We start from the raw sequence: 21,361 nt of genomic DNA on the forward strand, positions 1-21,361 counted from the left end.
TAAATTTTCACCAAAGTTTAAGTTGAGCAGAAAAGGAAGGCAACTTGTTATAAGGATTTTTGAAAATGAAAGTTTTAGCCACCGAAATTGCGAAGAAACCTAACTGAAAAAGCTAAAGCATTAGTATTTTAATGATTACCGTTTTTTCCTGTGATCTTTGGAAGTAGTAGATTTGCTTATTTAATTAAAGTTTTAACTGAAGCTGATTTAACGCTTTATTATATTATTGAGTGTCCTGATTTTTTTTTGTCATTTTTAAAATTAAATTTTCATTTCATTTCATACATGCATATATATATATATAATCGATGTAAAAAGAGTTACACTTGGGTCTGGCATACTCCAAGGGCATTTTGGAGGGGGGGGGAGTTCGAGAAAAAAAGGGCGATTTTTCTTTTTTTCATTGCAACCAACGCTAGTTTAAGTTTTAATTTAACATCTCGTATTGGCATGATCATCCCTGTGCTTTTATGATGTTCCTACCAAAAGAAAAAAAAAAAAAAAAAAATTACAGTGCTTAACGAATATTTCTTGTTTACAGCGTCTCTTTGAAGTTATGGACATTTGTGACTGCAACTTTTCTGCGGTTTGAAATATTCAGAAGTAAAATAAGATCATGAATTTTGGACAAAAATCAAACATATCTGCCAGTTTGTATTATTAAATTGTTACCAATTTGATACTTCCGCTGTCGTAACTGTATCATCATTTGAAAGGCATTGAAGGAGGAAAAAATGGGCCTCGAATTTAACCGACGCCTCATCAAATTGAAAATGGCTTTCAAAAATTTTTATTGAAGTTTTTGTTTCATTTTTTCTGACGGGTATGAAATTTCGCTAAATATGAGTAAAGGAAACGGAGAAAATTATAAAATGTTAGATTTCGTAGTTTTTAAAAAATTAACATCTTTAAATTTAAAAATGCCAAAATATGAATATTTGTGTCACTGAAAACACTTTTGCAAATGGAAGGTTGCGAAAACGAAGGCCGGGTAAAGACGTTAGAGGACACGATGCATAAATTAATTATTGTGTGATTGTATTAAATTAATTAGTAATATTAAAAATGGATTTATTGAGCATTTATTACTTATTCATAAAATAATTATCAATATAAGTAGTCAGTAGCATATTTAAATTTTTTATGCTAAAACTTATATATGTAAACAGTTAAACTGTAGCATTTGTACAGTATTAACAATAATAGTTTATCAATAGAATTGATGAGTATGGTGAAGCGTTTGTAACTCATCAATATCAGAATTTAGATATGTTAGTACTTGTCGTGAATTACCATTTTCAGCGATTTAAAGGCGATTTATTTGCTTATCAAAATTATTTATCAATATTAATGTAGTGCGCTAAACATTTTTCCTCTGAATGTAATCTTGGAGATATTATTTGGGCTTCGGTGAAGTTGATTATGGCAAAGCACGTAGATCTATCTGCCTAAGGGGAGGGATGCCTTCGTGGAGGACTTTCTAAGGGAAATTGGCTCGTTTACACGTTACGCATGAGAAAAACCGCGAAAACGCCTACGCAGCCTGCCCTTTTGCCTGGAATCGAACCCAGGTTAGAACTATCAGTGTTCATTGAATTTACCTTTTATGTTGCTGATATGTTGAAGTCGTTCGATGAATTTGTTTAATCTTTAAGTATCATAAAATTATTTCCACCTCTTCTCGACTCTGAGAACCCTAAGCTTCTTGCCTGACGTTTTGGTGGATAGTTGAAATGCCTCAGGGGAGCGATATTGCTCACTTTGAGAATCGTTAATCTAAAACATACATTTATCGTTTTCTGAAATGCGAGATAAAAACATGTATATTTTGTAGTATTTATAATTTGCTTGATATTCAGTATGATGTTAATGTACATGTACAGTTGAATTCATTTAGAATAAATAGCAATTCTGTATAACTGCTTAAGAAGAGATAAATGTTGTCTCTCTCTCTCTTTTTTTAAATGTCTGGATTTATATATTGAAATCTTGTGATTCTGGAGTTATTTATTGAATAATTTTAGTCTGATTATCAAGAAAGCATTCACAGTTCTTGTTTCCACAAACAGTCAAACCGTGTGTAGAGAATAATTTAAAGAAAAAAATGTCGAGACTTTTTTTAGTTTCTAACTATAACATAAGTATTACATTGATTCAATTGGGGTCATCGCGTACGTCGCCTTGTCTTGGCTTTGAAAAAGAAAGGGGGGAAATTCTGCAACTATTCGTCATTTGAAATTACGTGAGCAGGTTATTTTTAAAGCAAGGAGGATATTTGCCAGAGAGCGGCATGGGGGTTGAAAGCCCTTCACACTTCCCATCGTCCTCCTCACCCCTTAGTTTCCCGCGTTCCAATTTTGCAGACACTTTTCGACCCGCGCCGAAACAGGCTGCGTTCGAACGAAACGTTATTAAGCGTCCATCCGAAAATGAGTTTTTAGAAAGTAATCATCGACGTCGGTGTGATGTGGTGGGTCGAAGATGCAACGTTCTCGCACAAAGCTTTCTCTCTGCGTTTGTCGACGCACGTTTTTATAAAGTGCCGACCGTAACCGAAAAGGAAAAGCTAAGTTGGTCTGGCGCCTCTCGCAACAACTACACCATCCCAGACACTTGGTTTTTTAAAGTGGACGCAACGCTGCACGAATTTAATGTATTTTTTTCTACCCTCTTGCGCATTTTGTCGGGAAGTATGAGCATTGTGTCAACTTTATCAGCGTTCTCTTAAGAGCAAAAGGTGAAATTGCATACATTACTTCGGTGATCCCATTGCAACTGCCAGTAGTGAAAATTATTGCGTTTTTGTGGAGACTTAAATTCTTTGTAAAATATCGGCGCATTTGTTATGAAAAGCCGCCCTGGCATGGAAAATAAGGTAACACCAGAAAATGGTGTGAAATCTTCTGCCGGAGTGCGAATTGTACGAGAAAAACAAGATGGTGAAGATACAGATGATGATGATGATGAAGATAGGGATGAACCGGCCACAGTGACAACATCAGTTGCTGACTCTTGTTCTGCCTCTCATGAGTTTCAATGGTTAAGTCCTGGATCCCAGGGCATGACCTATGCCCATCTTGAAAAAGTTAATGAAGCTACAGCTTTTGCAGAAATGCAGTCAGAGAGACAACCATCTATAACTGTTGAAGAATCTGGAACTGCATCTTGTCAAGTTTCACCTGCTAGGTCATCTCACCATCGGACACATAAATCTCCTGCTCATGTGTGGCCTCGTAGATCCACTGATATTGGAGAACATATACAACTGTCGCCTAGCCCTTGCCATGAATTACATGGATGTCGCCGCCACTTGTCTCCAATGCGCTCCTCTTGGTGTTGCCCTTCTCCACCACCACATGCTTTGTGCTTACATCACCATGGAGGGAGTATTCTTTCAAGCCTGGAACTTCTTCCTTATAGCAGGGATTGTTATGGAACTGAGATGTCATTGTGGCCTTACCATAATTGTTCATGCCTTCCTCCAACTGGCTTACCATCATCTCGCTATCAAGAAACTCATACGTCATGCCGTAATGCTTCCCCACATCATGAGATCCTCAGGAGGGAGTCTTCCTCACCCTGTGCAATGCACAGGCCTTGTCAAGGCTTAGGGGGATCTCGCAGATCACGCTCTTCTAACTCTAAAAAAAGAGATTGCTCTCCATCTGCAATGTCCCCTCGATATTCTCCTGTTCAGGGTGAACAGATTACATCTGTTCGACATTTAAGTCATGATCAGTGGCAGGTAATTTTTCTCATAAGCTCCTTTTAATATTTTGGTTGCATTATCTTTTGTGTTGAGTATTAATAAACTGTATTTTAAATTTATATATGCTACCAACTGTTTGATTTCCATGTGTTAGATGTTTAAAAAAATACTTGCATTCATCTCTTCTGTGCTGTATGACTTGCTTAAATATATATATATATATATATAGTATTTAAGGAAGTTTTAGATTTTATGCCTATATATGATTATTATGACATAAGTAGTGGCTGTTTCAACATAATAAATTTCTGGTAGTTAGGTATTGCAAGCAATGTGACAGATCTTTCTGAGTATGTTAATAATTAATGTTACTGTGAAGAAAGAAAATTTTGCTTTGCCTTTATCACAAAACTTAAATCCAAAAGCAGGAAATTTAATTCAAGAAGAGATACTTTTTTTTAATGTTAATTTATTCTTTGTTATAAATAATGTGCATCAAAATTATATATATGGGATTTAATTTATTGACTTCACTATTTTGCGTGTGGGGAAATGCTCATAATTATTTTTAAAAGACATGAAAAAGGGTTCATCATTATAATAAAAATCCTTTTAAATAAAAAGTTTTGCCCACTTTTACATTGTTTTATGTCCATGCAATTTTGTATTTCTTATTCTTATATTAAAAAAAGATGTTACTGTTTATGATCGCCGAATTTTTATTCGATTATTTTTAACAGAACAGCATGCTTTATATGTTTGATTTTTTTTTTACCCCCAAATACTTTAGGTGCCTGTTCATTCTGAAGATATTGGTAGTTTACAGAAAGTGCAGGAATTAGAAAGTGATAAAAAAAGTTTGCTTTTACAGGTTAGAAAATTTAAATATAATATATATATGTGTGTGTACATGTATATGTACTTGGATAGTCAGGGATATAATTATAGGTAATCCTTTAAAAATTTTCATTTCAAAAGATTGATGCTGTTTTTAAATTTTTGGCAGGCAAGTGTATTAGCAGATCAAGTTGAAGCCCAGGCTGATAAAATTAGTGAATTAGAAAGGCTATTAGATCAAAAGAAGGAGGAATTAATTCATCTTGAACAAAGTTTGCATCAGGTAAGTTAACAATAGTTTTATGTCAGCAGATATCTTTATTTAAAATGCAATTTACAGAATTTTATTTGGTTATACTATCCTGAGATTAAACAGTGGTCTTTTTTATTCTGAATGGATTAAAAAAAATTATAATCCATTAAATAAATAAACAGGTTATTGCAATAAAGTATATATTTTGTTATTAAAATTTCAGTTTGAGATTTTCTGAGAGTTTTTTTTAAAGGAATTCGATGATTCCTTAGTGTATGTTGTTATGCAAATGAAATGTGTTAATGCAAGTCATTAGCATTGTTTAAAAAATGGAGTTTACAAATTAAAGATTTTCTTTTACGACATTTGCTGTGGAACTGCAACTATTAATATAGCCATCTGTCTGGAAATCTAGTTGTCTTGCTACATCTGAGTAAAATTGTGTTGTTTATTTATGTTTTTTTTAATTTATTTTACTTTTATTTATTTATTTTTTTTTTTTTTAATTTTTAATAGTATGAAAAGGAAACATAAAGCAGAAGCATTTAAGAAGTTATTAATTTATATAAATGTGTTCAGTTGGTAGACTGGCTACAATGTTCAGCAAGTAACTAACAGGCAGCAATTAAAAAGCAGTTGTGTCCTGTGTATAGGTCTGCTTTCTCCTTGCTTTACTGTCTTTAGTTTGCAATTAAAAAATGTTGGCTTGTTTCTTTGTCCAATAAAGAGAGAAATGTTTAATTTTAAGGCCAAAGTAAGAAAGTAAAAATGGATTTGATTGTTCTGTTTTAATTGAAATGAAATTGGGCTGTGTGTTTCACAACCAGGAAAAATAATTTCATTGCTCTTTTTTTTTTTTTTTTTTTTTTCCTATTTTCCTTCAAAACTTTTCCAGTGTCGCTGACTTCACAACATTAATGTGCAGTTTTTTTAAGTTCACCGGTTCACAATGTTCAACTGTTTATCAGTTTTGAATGTAGCCACTGTTGTAGAGTTACTGGCAAAGGACATGCAGCTCAATTATGAGATGAATTTGATTTCAGTTTTTTTTTTTTTTTTTTTTTTTTTTTCAATTGTGCAATGAGTAATTTCTGGGCATTTTCAAAGTGAGAGACAAAAACTTGCTCGGATTTCATGTGTGATGTCACTAGCAGCTCTGCGTTTTAAAATTTTAATTAGAAAAAAAAATCAAATAATAATTTTGGATAACTATGTTTGGATAGTACTTCATTGAATATTTTGCTACTTGACTGCAAAATGTACTTAGAACAATTGTGTTTACTGCTGCTGTTTTTACTAATATATGCAGGAAATGCTAGCTCGTTCTGCTGTTGAAAGTAGTAAGTTAGAACTGATGGCCGAGCTTTCAAACCTCAGGTTACGTCTGACTGCATCAGAGCGAGATAAGAAAGAAAATGAAGTCAAATGCCGAAAACTAGAAGTGAGAAATTTTTGTGTCATAAGTTTGCTTTTCTGTATATATTACAAGATATTTAAATTGCTATTAGGTAATAAATTTATCCCCAAAAGTTTATTAATAAAATTAAAAACATTTTCCAGAGCGAACTTCATTTGCTTCAAGCTCGGCTTTTTGAGCAAGAAGCTGAACATGCAGCTTTACGTGGCAAGTTATCTCAAAGCGGGATGCCTATGTTATCTGGTAATCAAAGTAAGTTTATTTGCATATGTTTGCTATTGCTCATGTGGTGAATTGACACATGCAATTGCATTCTATCAATATTATCTAATTTGCCATGATATTCCCACACATTTTATTTATAACTATTAATATGGAACTTTTGAAATAATACTTTGGGGGGGGTGAGGCAAACTGCAGAAAATTGGCTTAACCCTTGTGTAATAGAAATGCAAGCAAGTTTCTGCTAGCTTTAAAAAAAAGTTTTTCTAGCACCTTAACAGGTTTCTTTTAGAAAATCCTTCACAAAAGTATCCCTTCAGAGAATTTGCTGTAATAAATTTTCCTGCTTTTTATTTGCCTTTTTTTTTTTTTTTTTTTTTTATTGAATCTTTGTCTGTTCTAGTTGACTTATGAGCATATTACCAATATATGTCTGTAAACTTATTTTCCCTGCAAAATTTATGATAGTAATATATATGTGTATAATTTTAGGTATTGAAGTAGAAAAGTTAAAGTCTGTCTTAGATTCTGTCGTCTCTAGTGATGAAAAGGTATTTAAAAGTTTGGTTTAATGAACATTGTTAAATGTATGGCTTGCCGGATCATTGTACCTGCATTTTTTAGTTATGAGAAGTAATTTTATTTCTACATTTAATATCTATAATTGTGTGTATTATCATTTTTTGTATAAATGCTATATGAATCTTCTGAAAAGTGAAGTTTTTAAGTAATTCTTTTGTTAAAGTTTTTTGAACCTTAGCTAAATATTTTTATAATCCTCATTTTAATACAGAAGTACAAAGTTAGTATTAATGTGATAGTGCAATTTAAATGTGTCATTAATGATTTTTATGTAATTATGAAATGTAGATGGATTTGAAGTAATGCTTAAAATAAATTTTGTGTGTGTGATATATGAAGTACTATATAGTAAATTTCTGGAACAGGTTTATAATAAGTTAAAACACTAAAATGTTTTAAAAAGTGTTATGCTCAGTTTGTAAACTGTTTCTGCAAGATTTTTGTGTAAATTATGAAGTATTAAACACATAAACTGGAAATTAAATGTTTATTTTAAAAATATTATGAAACATTTTTGACTGTTTTATTGAAAATATTTAATGAATAATTTGAAGGGCTATGTGTTAAACTGAGTTGTTGGTTCCATAAAATTAGCATGTTTCATCAATATGCAAATTGTTGGTTAGTATCCTGGCCTTCATTATAGCTTGCATTTGATAAGATCTAACCTTTGATGAAGTAGGGGGCATTACACTGTTTCATTTAGATCTAATGTGGATGGAATTACAATCAAAATTGGAACGAAGCTATTATGAATCTGAAATGTTCTTTAAATTCAAAAATTTTGGTACTTAATTTCTATTGAATATTTTGAAGTTTAAAAATTTCTTCCTTCTTAAAGACCATTAAGTTTGCACTTATGCTTTTTAGGCATAATAGTTTTCTGTGATTTGTATTTCCTGCTTTTCTGTTTTAAACTGGTTTTAGTAATTATTGGGAAAACTGATAGTGTTCAGTTTTTATACAGAAAAAATATGAATCGGATTTTCCACCCGAAGAAAGAAAAAGTATTCCTTTTTTTTATGTAATAATCTGTTTTCTCCTTTTCATGCTTATACAATTTATTCTAATTGCTGTTTATTATTGTTACCAGGTAGTTAACAATCATGATGATTTAGCTAATAAGCTGTGTTTGCAAAAAATAGTGGTATAAAGCGAAATTTTATTGTATCCTATTTAAGTAATAGTGTTTTAAAATAGTAGTAGCAACTGGAAATACACTGCTGGCCACCATAAATGCAACACCCTGAAGGAGGCATGCAAATAACATGAAATTTACAACATGCATTAGCAGAGGTGAGATAAGCAAATGATTAGAATTTCAGCACAGACGCACATCACACACGCCTGTGGCGCCACTTCAAAGCGATATTTAAGGCTTGCAGTTTTCGACGATTTCAAGTTTGGCAATTGCGTTTTTTCTTGTGGTTTTTTTCAAAAAAAAAAAAAAAAAAAAAAAGATCAATTATGCCTCATAGTAAACAGCGATCATCGTTTGATCAAGTATCTGAATTTCGACAGAGGAAGGATAGTGGCTTACCGAGAGTGTGGATTATCTTTCGGGGAAATCGGTAGTCGTGTTGGACGAAACCAAACAACTGTAATGCGAATATGTGACCGTCGGATGCAGGAGGGTTAAACAGAGCGATGTGTTCGATCGCATCCACCTCAGTGCACCACTTCATGTGATGACAGGAACATTGTATGCACAGTGGTGATGGATCGCTCAGTCATATCACGAACCATAGCACAGCACATTCAGTCTGTAACGCATCATCCAGTGTCTGCGTGTACCATTCAATGCCATTTACAGCAGAATGGTCTGTCCGCAAGACGTCCAATGCTTCATCTAGTCTTGACGCAGAACCACGGATGTCTCCGCCACCAATGGTGCAATGAAAGAAGGATGTGGACGGCAGAATGGATTGAAATTGTCTTTACTGACGAGTCACGCTTCTGTCTGCAACACCACAATAGTCGGATTCGAGTCTGGAGACACCGTGGAAAGAGGATGCTGAACAGCTGCGTTATGCACACCTCACTGGTCCTGCACTGGATATTATGGTATGGGGCGGTATTGGATATCACTCTCGCATTCTTCTAGTATGCATTGCCAGTACTTTAAACAGCCAGCGCTACATCTCTGAGGTGTTGGAGCCAGTTGTCCTTCGTTACCTTCAGGGCTTGCCCACAGCCTTTTCAACAGGAAAATGTGTGACCACACATAGCACGCATTGTCCAAAGTTTCTTCATCAATTGCCAGATTGAATTGCTTCCCTGGCCGGCTTGCTCTCCGGATCTTTCGCCGATAGAAAACGTGTGTTCCATGGTTGCTAAACGATTGACCCAGAGTACATTCCAAGCTGCCACACGAGATCAACTTTGACAGCGTGTGGAAGCTGCTCGGTCTGCTGTATCCTAAAAACACATTCAAAGTCTCTTTGAATCAATGCCAAGGCATGTGGCAGCGATGATCTCCAACAATGGTGGCTACTCTGGCTACTGATTCTGGAAGGAACCACACTTCACAGAAGTCTATAAATTTAATCATTTGATACTTGGTCAATATGTTATCTACTAAATAAATTTGTTGTGATATCTCTTGTCTTTCTTGGTGTTGCAATTTGGTTGGCCACCAGTGTAGTTAGATACTGAAATCATGAGGGTTGTAAATTACCATATTGTTTATGTTTTTCTCTTCCCTATGCCACCTGAATTTTTCAGTATAATTAAGAAATATTTAGTTTACCCTCTTGGAAAGTAGACTTCTCCACAAGAAATGATGAGTTCTTGGAATTTCTCATTATTGTATTCTTTGTACGTGAATCTAATAACATTCATTCAGTTGTTTATAATCTATGCCAAAACCATTCCTTCTCCTTTCCCATTGACATAAGGAAAGAAATGAATTGGACACTTTAAGCCACCACCTTTTGAGAATGAATTTCGTGTAGGAATTAATAACAATGAAGGCTGCACCTTTGTGCTTTGGAGGGTTGTGTTTGTTGATGTCCTGTTTCACAAACCACAAAATAGTTGCAGTGATAGGATGTGATCCTACTGCTTTTCTCCCAGGAATATAGCTACAAGTAACAGTAAGATGCACTCCACATTTTTCGTCCTGTATTGATGGATAGAATTTATTCTTGATGAGAATTATTTGTAATAACTGGTAGCAACTTGTAATAACTGGTTTTTAAATTATGTAGCCAAGCTTTCCTTTTACTCATGGCTTATTTCAGTAGTCTCAAACTGGTAGCCTACAGGTCGCCATGTGGCACCATATTTATTTTTGTATTTGTTGCAAAGCTTTCAAGGTTTTAAATGGTTAAAGTCCAAATTTATATTGTATTTATTACCATTAAGAATTAACGTGAATAAGGCAACAGAAATTCTATAAATTATGCTAAATAATTTATTCAAAGATTTAAAGATAACAGAGTTAATTTAATTTCATTTACAGTTGTAGAGTCATTAGGATTTTTTGGAAGCTAGAGAGATGAAAAATATGCAACCGCCTTCGCCGGGAATCGAACCACGGACTTCTGAAATAACGGCCCAGCGTGCAGAACCACTACACCACGAAGGCACGCTAGGGAAGTGGGAGAAATACCTTATATACTCCCCTTTTTAAAGGGCGACTAGGGTTTTAGGGGACCTAGTCACCGAATCCTGGGTGCGGAGAATCATCATCCACAACCCTTTTAATTCGGGCGCCACTTGTAGAGTCATTACTGTTTTTTGGAAGCCAGAGAAATAAAAAATATGCAACCGGGAATCTAACCACGGACCTCTGGAATAATGGCCCAGCGTGCAGAGCCACTACAGCACAAAGGCACACTAGGGAAGTCAAAGAAATACCTCATACAGTTTTCAAAAATAAGTACACTCAGTTTTGAATTTTTGCCCCAACAATAATTGACTTTGGGAATACATTTATATGTGAAGAGCTTTTTTTTCACAGTTGAATGTTAATAAGAACAAAACTCGATAGATTGATGAGTATCTGCAATCCATAATGAAGATAAGTTTTAGCAATTTTCCTCCAGTGTTTAAAAATCATGCAAAATTTATAATTATTTACATCTAAATGTAGGCATTTTTATTTGTGTGTCAAAGAAAAATTTCATAAATAAGAGAAAGAAACCAAATTGTCATTATTTATTCTCAGGTTTTGTTCATCTTGAAAAGTTTTCTCTAAAAACTTAGCTATCATAATTTGTTTATTTTTAATTTAAATTAAAGTAATTTAGTTAATGATTAATTAGACATATTAGAATTACTTGAAATAAATGCCAATCTGAAATAATATTTTGCAGTCAGTTTATTTCAATTTGAAAACTGTAACCAACCATGTCTTGCAGGTACCAAACTTTGGATTTCAGATTGAACATAAATATAAATTTGAATATTTTCCCTTTGCATTATTATTGTTATTGTTTATGTATGTTTTGATAACATTTTAATAAGTGAAATTTAAAATGTAATTAAGGATGTTTTATTTTGAAAGAAAACTCTACCCCATCAACTGTTTTCAAATTGAGTTTGTGTGAGAGATGTTTTAAGTAATAGGTAACAACAACATGTACTGTGGAAATAAAAAATAGTGTTCAAGTGATAACTAACAGTACTGTTGCTAAGCCTGAATCGTATCTGCTTTTTAATTATATTGTAGAGACATTATGTTTTTTTATGAAAGCAGGAGAGATGAAAAATGAGCAATGCCCTCTCTGTGACTAGATCCCACAGATCTCTCGAATATGCATCGAACGTGCTGACCACTACACCACAAAGACATGCTAAGAAGGCGGGAGAAATACCTTATATACCCCCTTTTAAAGGGTGACTGGGGTTTGGGGGACCCAATCACCAAATCCTGGTGTTCGAGAATAATCATCCACCACCTTTTTTAGTTCGGGTGCCACTGTAGAGAAATTAGTTTTTTAAGCAGGAGGGATGAAAAATGAGGAATGCCGTCGTCGGGACTTGAACCACGGATGTGGTTGTGCTGACCACTACACCGTGAAGGCATGCTAACAAGGCAGGAGAAATACCTTATAGTATGACTTCTTTCAGGAATGTTATGCACTCTGTGTTATTCTCTTTCTGTTTTCAAGTGATGAAATTGGAGGGAAAAAAAGGATTGCTATGTGAATAAATATGGTACATAATTTTCCAATTTTGTTTTACTTTTCAGAAAAAAAAGGAATAAAAATATTTTGGCTATTTTGTGTTTATTTTTCCAGCAATAGAAAAAATTAAATACTAAAAAATTTTTTTTTTAATTCAGTAGGCATGTAACAAAAATTGTGCTAATTAAATTATTGTATTATATGTTTCTTTGAAGAAATGCAGCAACCTAAAAAATACATGGTTATCTTCAGCATAAATCTGGCCTATTATTATGCTGTGTATAGAGGCAAATTTTGTAATTGCACTTTTGAGGGATATGTCTCCATGTCCGCAGAACCTATTAATTTTGATTTACTTGCCTGGGAGAGTATCTTCACATGGCATACAAATATGCTGGCTTAGCTCTCTCAGACCAAGTTTTATGAACAATCGTACTAAAGATTCTGTTGTTATATTAGCGGTGTGAGTATCATGTGTAAAGATGCTGTTTAAAACAGCCTGTCTGAAAGTTATCAATGTTACCAAGTTTTACTAACCTATTTTCATATTACTGAGCTTTTCTTGCTGCAGAAATGATAGCAAATTCTGGCATGTTTGCATATGCAATGACCTTTCATTTATCCATACCAAATATTGCAGAAGAATGCCTCTGAATATATCTCTTTTGTGTTTCAGACAGACTACTAATTTTTATTCAGCTGATCATTGTTTGTCATGGCTATTTTTGTTCTTCATCTATCACATCTGTTTGCAGTGATAGGCTGATTATTACACATACTGTGTAGGTTACCTGAATCTTCTAATTAGTAACATATCCGGCTACTTACTTTAACTAGAAACGTTTTTGTGATGCTTGTTACTTCACTGTCAGACTTTTAATTTCTAGTGTGTTGGTCATTGTCTGCCAGAGAAACAATTAAAGAATCAAGTCTTGTTTTTTTTTTTTTTTTTTTTTTTTTTTTTTGTCTCTCTTATGGCTCCTTTTCGTGGTAATTTGACTAACTTCAGTGCATTATTTCATCAGGAAATCACTTTGAACATTTTGAACCTCCAGGAAGCTCCTGTGGAAATCCATTTGTCATATCCAGTGTTATAATGAACTCTTTTTCACTAATTCGTTTTCTTTCTCCCCTCAAATGCAAACACCTGCATATAAGAGGGTGTAACATTTTATTGCAGAATTTCTTTTCATAACAGTTAAATACTGGATTTGAACTTATAAGCAACTCTGAATTCCTAAAGCATTTGATTTCTTTATTATGAGTACATGATGTAGTTCTAAATTTGAGTCTTGTCCTGTAATGTACTCTAGATAAGTATAAAATCTGCAAAATTTTGCTTGTTGTTTCAATTTCATAAAAATATTATGTTTGTTATGTATTTAAAACTTGTGCATTATGCTTAGTACTTTTTTTTTTTTTTTTTTTTTCTTTTTGTAGGACCAAAAAATCGAAGATCTACGATCTTCCTTAAACAAGTACAAAAAACTGCAAGATATTGTACACTCAAATCATTCTAAGAAAAGTAAATTTATTTGCTGATATTCATAAAGTTTATTAATTTCATTCTTTATTGTCATATATATTATTTGCCATGAAAATTTTTTATTTCATGTTAAACTTGAAAATTAGTGTGCTTGTTTACAAATATGAAATTATGGAAGTGTCAGAATAAATTAGCAATAGAAATTTTGAGCAGATGGACTTAAATGATAGTGATTTTATTCCTTAAAAAATTATTTCTGGTGTAATTTTTTGTAAAATGTGCATGCTTTTTCACATGTAAAGTGTTAGCATTTTGCTCCTGAAATGTTCAAAGTATTGTTTTATAATTGTTAAATAACAGTGTGCAATCTGGAAGGAATTTGTCCCATTTCTTCTGCCACTTGTCATGTTTCCAACAAAAAAAAGCATGATGGATGTGTTGTATCATCAGCTCATGATGGCCGACAAGAGAATGACAGACCTATTTTAACATCAGCAATCAATTAGCAAGATCACCTAATGTCATAAAGAATACAATGGCAAATTATGACATGAGCACTATAAAATTATTTATATTATGCATAGTGTTTAAAAAATGCATGACTAAACATACTGAAAGATGCTACTGGTCACACTATGCATAAAATTAACTGTTAATGCAGTAGCTTCCCAGCTCTTCTATTACAGATAGTTTGCATACTTACATGCCTGTCTATAGTGGTAGTTCATCTTGAACTTAAATCCACATGAACAGGCCAGCTCCGTGGCAGCAGAGCTTTCATGGTTTTCTTCTTGAATACCATGAGTATAATTCAGTGTCCCTTAAAACAAGCTCCTTGAAGTCATGCCTTTTTTATAATCTCCTTATGCTTTGCTGAAATCTAAATAATCCAGTCTGGCCGTTAAGAAAGATGAGCAATTATATGCCCACATGCAGAGAAATCAAAGAGGGTAGTTCTAGAGTCAGTGGTATTCTTTTGAAGCTGTAACTTCAGTCGTTTGAATGGTTATTTGTAGGCCTCCAGGAATGAATGAAATAAGGCAGATATTCAGACTACAGAAACTATAGTCATGTGATATCTTTGGTAAAAGTATACAAAATTTTATACAACCAAGATAGAAACATTATCTATCATAAAGTTATTCATCACAGCTGACTTAGGTGCACAACGTTCCATCCTTATGCAAGCAAAATTACATGGGGTATTCATTAAAAAATTGGGAAGAAACTATAGAGGTATTATTGGCATGATTAACGACAGCTAAACGTAATACATTTTCAAATGAAAATTTCTCAGTTATCATTTGAAAAAACTTTGTAAGACATTTTTCCGAAATTACTCTTTGCAGGAATGCTAAAATTTAAAATTTTCGTGTAATAAAATTCAGTTTCATAATTTTTTTAAAATCATTTTTATGTCAGTTGAAAAGAAACACAAATTTTGCAAATTTTTCTGTGCCAGCTCCTCATAATCTGAGCCGATTTTAATGTTTGAAATCTCAATAATCTAGTCTTTTCAGATATTTAGTCTTTCACATTTTGCTACCCTGGAATTTATCACCTTTGCATCTTAGCAAATAGCCATTTCTGGAAGGTGCCACCTTTAGACACCTAACTGATTGATTTTAAATCTATGTATTTAGTAATTTATATATTTTATTTTTGAGTTCTCTCACCAATAATGTTTATAAATATTGATATCATTATAATAATTAAAGACATTTCTAACACCATATGCTTTAGATGGCCAATAATCTTTTGGTCCTTGAAATCATTCAGTTATTACTTGTCAACAGTAAAAATATTATGGCTTTATTGAGTTTTAGCCACATACTGGCAGCAGGTTTCCTCACTGTTAAAGAAAACTACCACTTTTTTTTATCACTTCTGTAGCTGTTCTCAATTAAAACTTCAGTTGCATGCATAAATTTATTTACTTATTTATTTTTAGCCATGCAAGGTTGTAGAAATTCAGATTTTGGTGATAAATCTTCTGTTAATGGGACAGCAGCCACAATGTATGTTTGTGCTTCAGTGATAGGAACCTAACACTTCAAAGTACATCAAATAGTGTTATTCATCATGCTTTGATCAAGACGCATTTTGATGTGTGATATTTCAAGAAAAGAGCGACTTTGATATGCCATTTGCTAAATGATGAAGGGTTCTGCTGTTAACTTCTTTCAGGAAAAAGGGAATTGTCCATGTTGAAAAACATTATTCAAATAATACAGGAGGAAATTATGTTTTAGTGCTAATGCAACACAAAAGTAACACTGCAGCCCCAAAAAAGAAAGGGTTGTGAATTCGAAATGTGTTTAGGGGAATAATTTAAAATTATGTTCTGTGTTAGTAAGGTTATCATTACTGTTACAGGCAACATTTTGCTGCAAAATATAGATTTATTCACATGATTACTGCATGGCTGCTGTTCTACTACAAAAACAATTTTTTTAACTAATTATAAGGATATATTTTTATACAAAACTTACTGTGATACTTTTTTGTTGTCTCTAAATGGAGAGGGTTGTAAATAAGCTCATGATTTTTCTTTAAGTAAAAACGAAAAACCGAATTAAGAAAAACAAAACCGCGTAGCTGATTAAGAAGTAATTACTATTTAATTTTAGAAGGTAGGAACATAAAATGAAACATCTTGAAAGTTTAAAATTTAACTGTAAATTGATGCTTGAAAAATAAAATACATTTTATATAATTTTTGTCCTTATATTCTTTTTGCATAAAATTATAATATATTTAATATATATTTCTCGTAGAAAAATTGAAATATTTCTTTCAGTGTTTTTTTTTTTTTAATTTATTTCAGTTCTTGTATAGTCTAAACCTAATTTTTATTTTTTTTTAATTATTTATCATCTGAAATCCGGAAACCTTTAAAATTCATATACCTCGGTCCCATGCTGATTTTGTGGTCATCTTCTGTATTATATACCTCAGTACTGAATAATTATTTGCATGTTAGTATCTTATAGTGTGGTTTCTTTTTGTGATAAATAAATGTAATAGGGCAGGGAATAAATTACTAATTAGAACTTTCTTCATTGGCAGCCTGTATAAAAGTTAATATACTTTATTTAAATTTGTCAAATGATTAAATTTGTTGCAGCTTGAAGGCCTATTTTATCAGATTTATTTACTAAACTGGAGCCATGGGTATTTATGCCCAGGAGTTTAAGAGAAATTTTGTCATGTAGCCTTTTTAAAACATGAAAAACACTGCATACTTATTAAAGCAGTACACTAGTGTAAAGTTTAGCTCTGGAACTCATCAGGATTATGAATGAGAACATATGCTGCATAATTCCAACACTTAATGAACAAAAGAAGCATAGTTTTCCTTGCAGCGCTACATTAATGATGACATGTAATGCGACATTTCATCTATTAGTTGAATTCTTGCACTATTTTTTTTTAAATTTATTTTGCATCTTATTAAAATAATCTACAATAATCCTGTTTAGTTATGTACAGCTTGCAGTTGAATGATATGACTATAATAGTTTAATTTTTAAGTAATTCTCTTATAAAGTAATAGAATTGTCTTTTGGGGGGTCCATCTCTCAATATGGTTATCTCAATATTATTCCTCATTTCATTTCTGGTTTATAAAATTTGACAATGAACGATATTTTTTTTTCAATGTCAATTTTTAAACCATGACATTAAATTGTACTCGCTCAAAAACTAGCAGTAATATCAGGAAGCAATAAAATGTTTTTTCACTTCTTATACTAGAAAAAATAGGCAAAAATTAACAAAGCTGTTCAAAAGTCAAATCATAAATGGAATATAAACTAAAATTAAGATAAAAGAGGGGGGGAAAAACCTGTTGTGTGTAAAAAAAAAAAAAAAAAAAAATTACACAGTGTCTAAAAGTCATGAAACTAATCGGAAACTTTCAGAAAAACAGATGTCTGTTTCTCACTTAGCCTCCCTTTGAATACAAAATACGCTTTTCAGCCAGATTGCTTCTGTTGCTTTAAAAAAGCCAAAACATGAATATTTGCTTTATTTAAGTGTCTTTATTATTGGAAGCATGTGTCTAATACCTCTGGTTGTGAAATTAAAGACCAGAACTTTTATGGTCATCGTATATAGATGAGACCTTAAATTCCACTGGGTTATGATTTATTACTTTCTATATCTGACAAATTTTTTGTTGACCTCTTCAAATAAAGTAATTAATAGTTTTGACATGTAATTTCTCTAATATTTAAATATGTTTTTAAACTTTATAGTGGCTGATAATTCTGGTAGTGCTCATTTGTACGAAGATGATTTCATGTCATCATCATCCATTAGTTGTGATGCCAAAGTAAATATTTTTTATTGTTCTTTTAACATTTACTACGATCATTACTATAAAAATTCTGTCTGTTATGCTTATTCTTAAAGGAATTGTTCATTGTTGTACAAGTAAATAAAGGAAGAGGTTCAATGTAAAAATTAGCACAGATATGCATAAATGAATGCTTATTTATTAAACTGAAAACAGTTATTTACCTCAAGTGTATACTGTGATGGTACTTATTTTTAAAATGTGTTATTTAACTTTATCTTATTTTCAAATGAGTATGTTATTACATACTCATTTGAAAAGAATTTGAAGAAGTAATGTAAGTATTTCTCTTCATTGCTATGTGGAGTCACATATAAATGTAAAAACTGATGAAATTTATTTAGAACAATCTGCAGAAAAGTCAATAGAAGTTTTTGACATGGTAACAAAAAATAGCTTTTGAAAAATGCATTGCTTGATATAATAACAGTATGGTATCATGGATTTGAAAATAACTGAATAGGAAAACTGGGCTGCCAAGAACCAATAAGTGGGGGATATTTTTTTCTTCCTCAAATTCCCATTTTCAAGAGGGAGGTGTTTTTATGTTTTATTTATCGCAAGCTGTCCAAGCCTGTTAAGAGGCCTAACCTCCCCTCCAGTTTGAGATATCTGCTTGCTGCTTTTGACAGTGGAACTATATAAAAGTTACTCAGAATGTTCTAGTACTTCTGAGATGAACAAAGAAATTTGTAATGCGTAGTTGGCTTCATTTTATTCTTAAAGAAACTGAAGGAGCTCACTGAGAAATTAACTGTAGATGGTGAATCATGTTTTTAATGAGGTGAAGAAAAAGATATGGCTATACAGATATAGTGTTATATATATAGCTGCAATCAAATGCTAGTTAATGTTGATAAAACTGGATGTGAAATGCAGCTGAACAGATTCTGAATAAATGGATAAAAGTAAGAGATTTCAGTGCAACACATTTTTGTGTGTTAGGAATTGTGGCCAAGAGGATGCTAAAGCAGTACCAGGTGGTGAGCAAACCAAATTCCTGAGACTACAGATACCTTGAATGATGCAGATATATCAGTCAACCGATTATATACATTATTTACTATGGCCAGTGAAATGTGAAAAATGAAATTTGTAGTTATATTCAATTTTTTGCACTAGTATATTTTTTTCTCCTGTAAGATGTATTAAATTATTATAATACATTAATTTACATATAGTACATACATATTATATGTGTTACATTGCGCATAATGTGCCTTAATAGCAATTCCTGTCTGTTTATGTTGATACTAGCTGTATTGCATCTTTCAGTTATGGGTTATCTATATTCTTCAGAAATAGCTGGTATTGTCTAAGTTTAACTGAATGCATGCAGTAAGCTCATTTGTAGAGTTTTAGGGCTACACAACTAATTTCACATGGTTGCTTTGATTGGTGTCAAGTCTGGCTATCTACGTACAGAGAGAACATCGCAGAATAAGTTATGGCTGTCTAGTCCATTTGTGCAGCTGAAAGTGATGTTACCAAATTTTGCCACTGCATATTATTTCTTAAACAAATTAGTGTAACAAAGCCATCCCAGTGGTATTTTGGTTGTGAACTCACAAATTTATCGTGTAGTTATTATATTTTTTCTGGTAGAGAGTGTATGTATAAACTCTGAAATAGCCTGAAAGTCAAAGAAATATGCAGTTAATAATGTCAAATAAAGGGTGTCCACCGAAAACATCACAGAGAAAGCAATGCAAAGTAAACATCATGGAAAGTAAAAAAAGTAAGGAAAACATTGCGGTTCTAAACCTTCATAGTATAAAGCATTGTTGAAAATAAAGTGGTTAAGAAACATTGCAGTTTTAAAACATCATCGTAAAAAAATAAAGCACCTACAAATCATCGCATGATGAGAACATCACAAGCGTTTTTCAGGCTTTAAGAGCTACAAATGCATAATGATTTCTAAGCACAAGTAAGAGTGAGGAATAGAGTGTGAACCTCTTTCATATTTTTGGATTACTTAATAATTGTTTGCTAAAAAGGCAAGAAGGAAACTTTAGCATTCAATAGACACAAATGAGTGGAAAATTAATGCTTCATTTAGCAGTTAATAGAATTTTAAATTTATGTACTTAACTATTAAAAGTTATTATTTAATTCATCTTTTTTTAAAATTGTACTTGCAGTTTTTTGTAAAAAATATAGTCTAAGAAGTTAGAAATGGTAAGATGAGTAATTGCATGTTGTTATCTATAGTAAAATTGTTTAATTAATCATCAAACTGTAAAAGTATTTTCTTGTACCTTTGTTTAACGTACGGCCTGCAGCATTTGGATGTTAGACAAAACACATCAGGAGGGAGCTGCATAATATTTCAGTAGGAGACTTGGATGTATTGGATTATTGTAAAGCACAGGTCTTGAGGGTCTCTCTGCTTAAGGGGAGGACTTTCCCAGGTACTGCCTGGCTTCCACGTTATGTATCAGGAAAACCACAAAAATCACAACCTGTAAGTTTGTTTGCTGGGTCAAACCAGTGTTCAGCAACTGTACCCCTCAGGCAGTGTTTGCATTTCAGGAAGGAAATATTAATGGAAACTGCTTCATTTTTTATATCATTTATTGAGAATGCTCAAATTTAAAATTATACTTAGAAAATATAAGCTCAGATTTTTTTCAGAAAGAATATATAATTACAGTGAACTCTTGGCAACAATCTCCTAAGACATTCAGTGTGTCTCAGAACATAAATAAAGATAGGTATTAAACTATTCCTCTCCAAGATGACCACAAGACTCCAAGATGACTTAAAAAGAAGTGGAACCATGAAAGATCGCTTTGGAAAGAATTTTTTATATTTAACTTCATGTTTAGACATTTTCATAAATAACTTAAACACATTATTAATTTTTTTCAGGTACATTCTAAAATTTTTTAGTTATTCTTTCAACTTTTATAACACACAGGGAGCCATATTGTTTAAACTTTTATAACATACAGGGAACCATGTTGTTTAAACTTTTTTAACAATACAGTGAACCATCTTGAATGCTAAAATGATTGGAAAATGGGAAAAGTGGCCAGTATAGATGTGAAATTTAGGTATCAAATCTCATCTTTTTAAGATGACAGCTTCATAGAAGGTTAAATTATTTAGAACTGATTTAGCTTTCCTGTTTAGATAATTTTTATTTCTTTTAAAAAGCATTTAATTTTTTGATATTTTATTTGAAAAATTTTGAACTATTTCTTAACACACAGCGAATCATCTCGAAGGGACATTCTCTGGAAGTGACTAATAATTTGTTTAGATGTCTGTAGATATATTTTCTACTGATTGTTAAACACTGGTTTCATGTAGGCATAAGCCATCTGTTTGTCATTGTCATTCTGGCCCAAACATCGT

At 32.4% G+C, this 21,361-nt stretch overlaps 1 protein-coding gene across 10 annotated transcripts in view; it reads left to right on the top strand.

The window, feature by feature from the left end:
• LOC118182572 (liprin-beta-1-like) overlaps nt 1–21,361 on the top strand; it is a 101,433-nt gene that overhangs the window by 29,216 nt on the left and 50,856 nt on the right. For 4 of the 10 annotated variants that reach the window (XM_085809372.1, XM_035351945.2, XM_035351947.2 and 1 more), the window contains exons 1-8: nt 2,319–3,745; nt 4,500–4,580; nt 4,716–4,829; nt 6,109–6,240; nt 6,360–6,468; nt 6,931–6,989; nt 13,593–13,677; nt 17,898–17,974. In XM_085809372.1, coding sequence (XP_085665498.1) covers nt 2,846–3,745; nt 4,500–4,580; nt 4,716–4,829; nt 6,109–6,240; nt 6,360–6,468; nt 6,931–6,989; nt 13,593–13,677; nt 17,898–17,974 — 1,557 coding nt within the window. In that variant the 5' untranslated portion in view covers nt 2,319–2,845. Of the gene's footprint in view, nt 1–2,317; nt 3,746–4,499; nt 4,581–4,715; nt 4,830–6,108; nt 6,241–6,359; nt 6,469–6,930; nt 6,990–13,592; nt 13,678–17,897; nt 17,975–21,361 lie in introns of those variants that run through there. The other 6 variants (XM_085809373.1, XM_085809374.1, XM_085809376.1 and 3 more) reach the window with 3 other exon arrangements.

This window comes from Stegodyphus dumicola, chromosome X2, assembly GCF_044657685.1.
Source record: "Stegodyphus dumicola isolate Sdum_Otavi_A_Nest chromosome X2, ASM4465768v1".
Classification (NCBI taxonomy): domain Eukaryota; kingdom Metazoa; phylum Arthropoda; class Arachnida; order Araneae; family Eresidae; genus Stegodyphus; species Stegodyphus dumicola.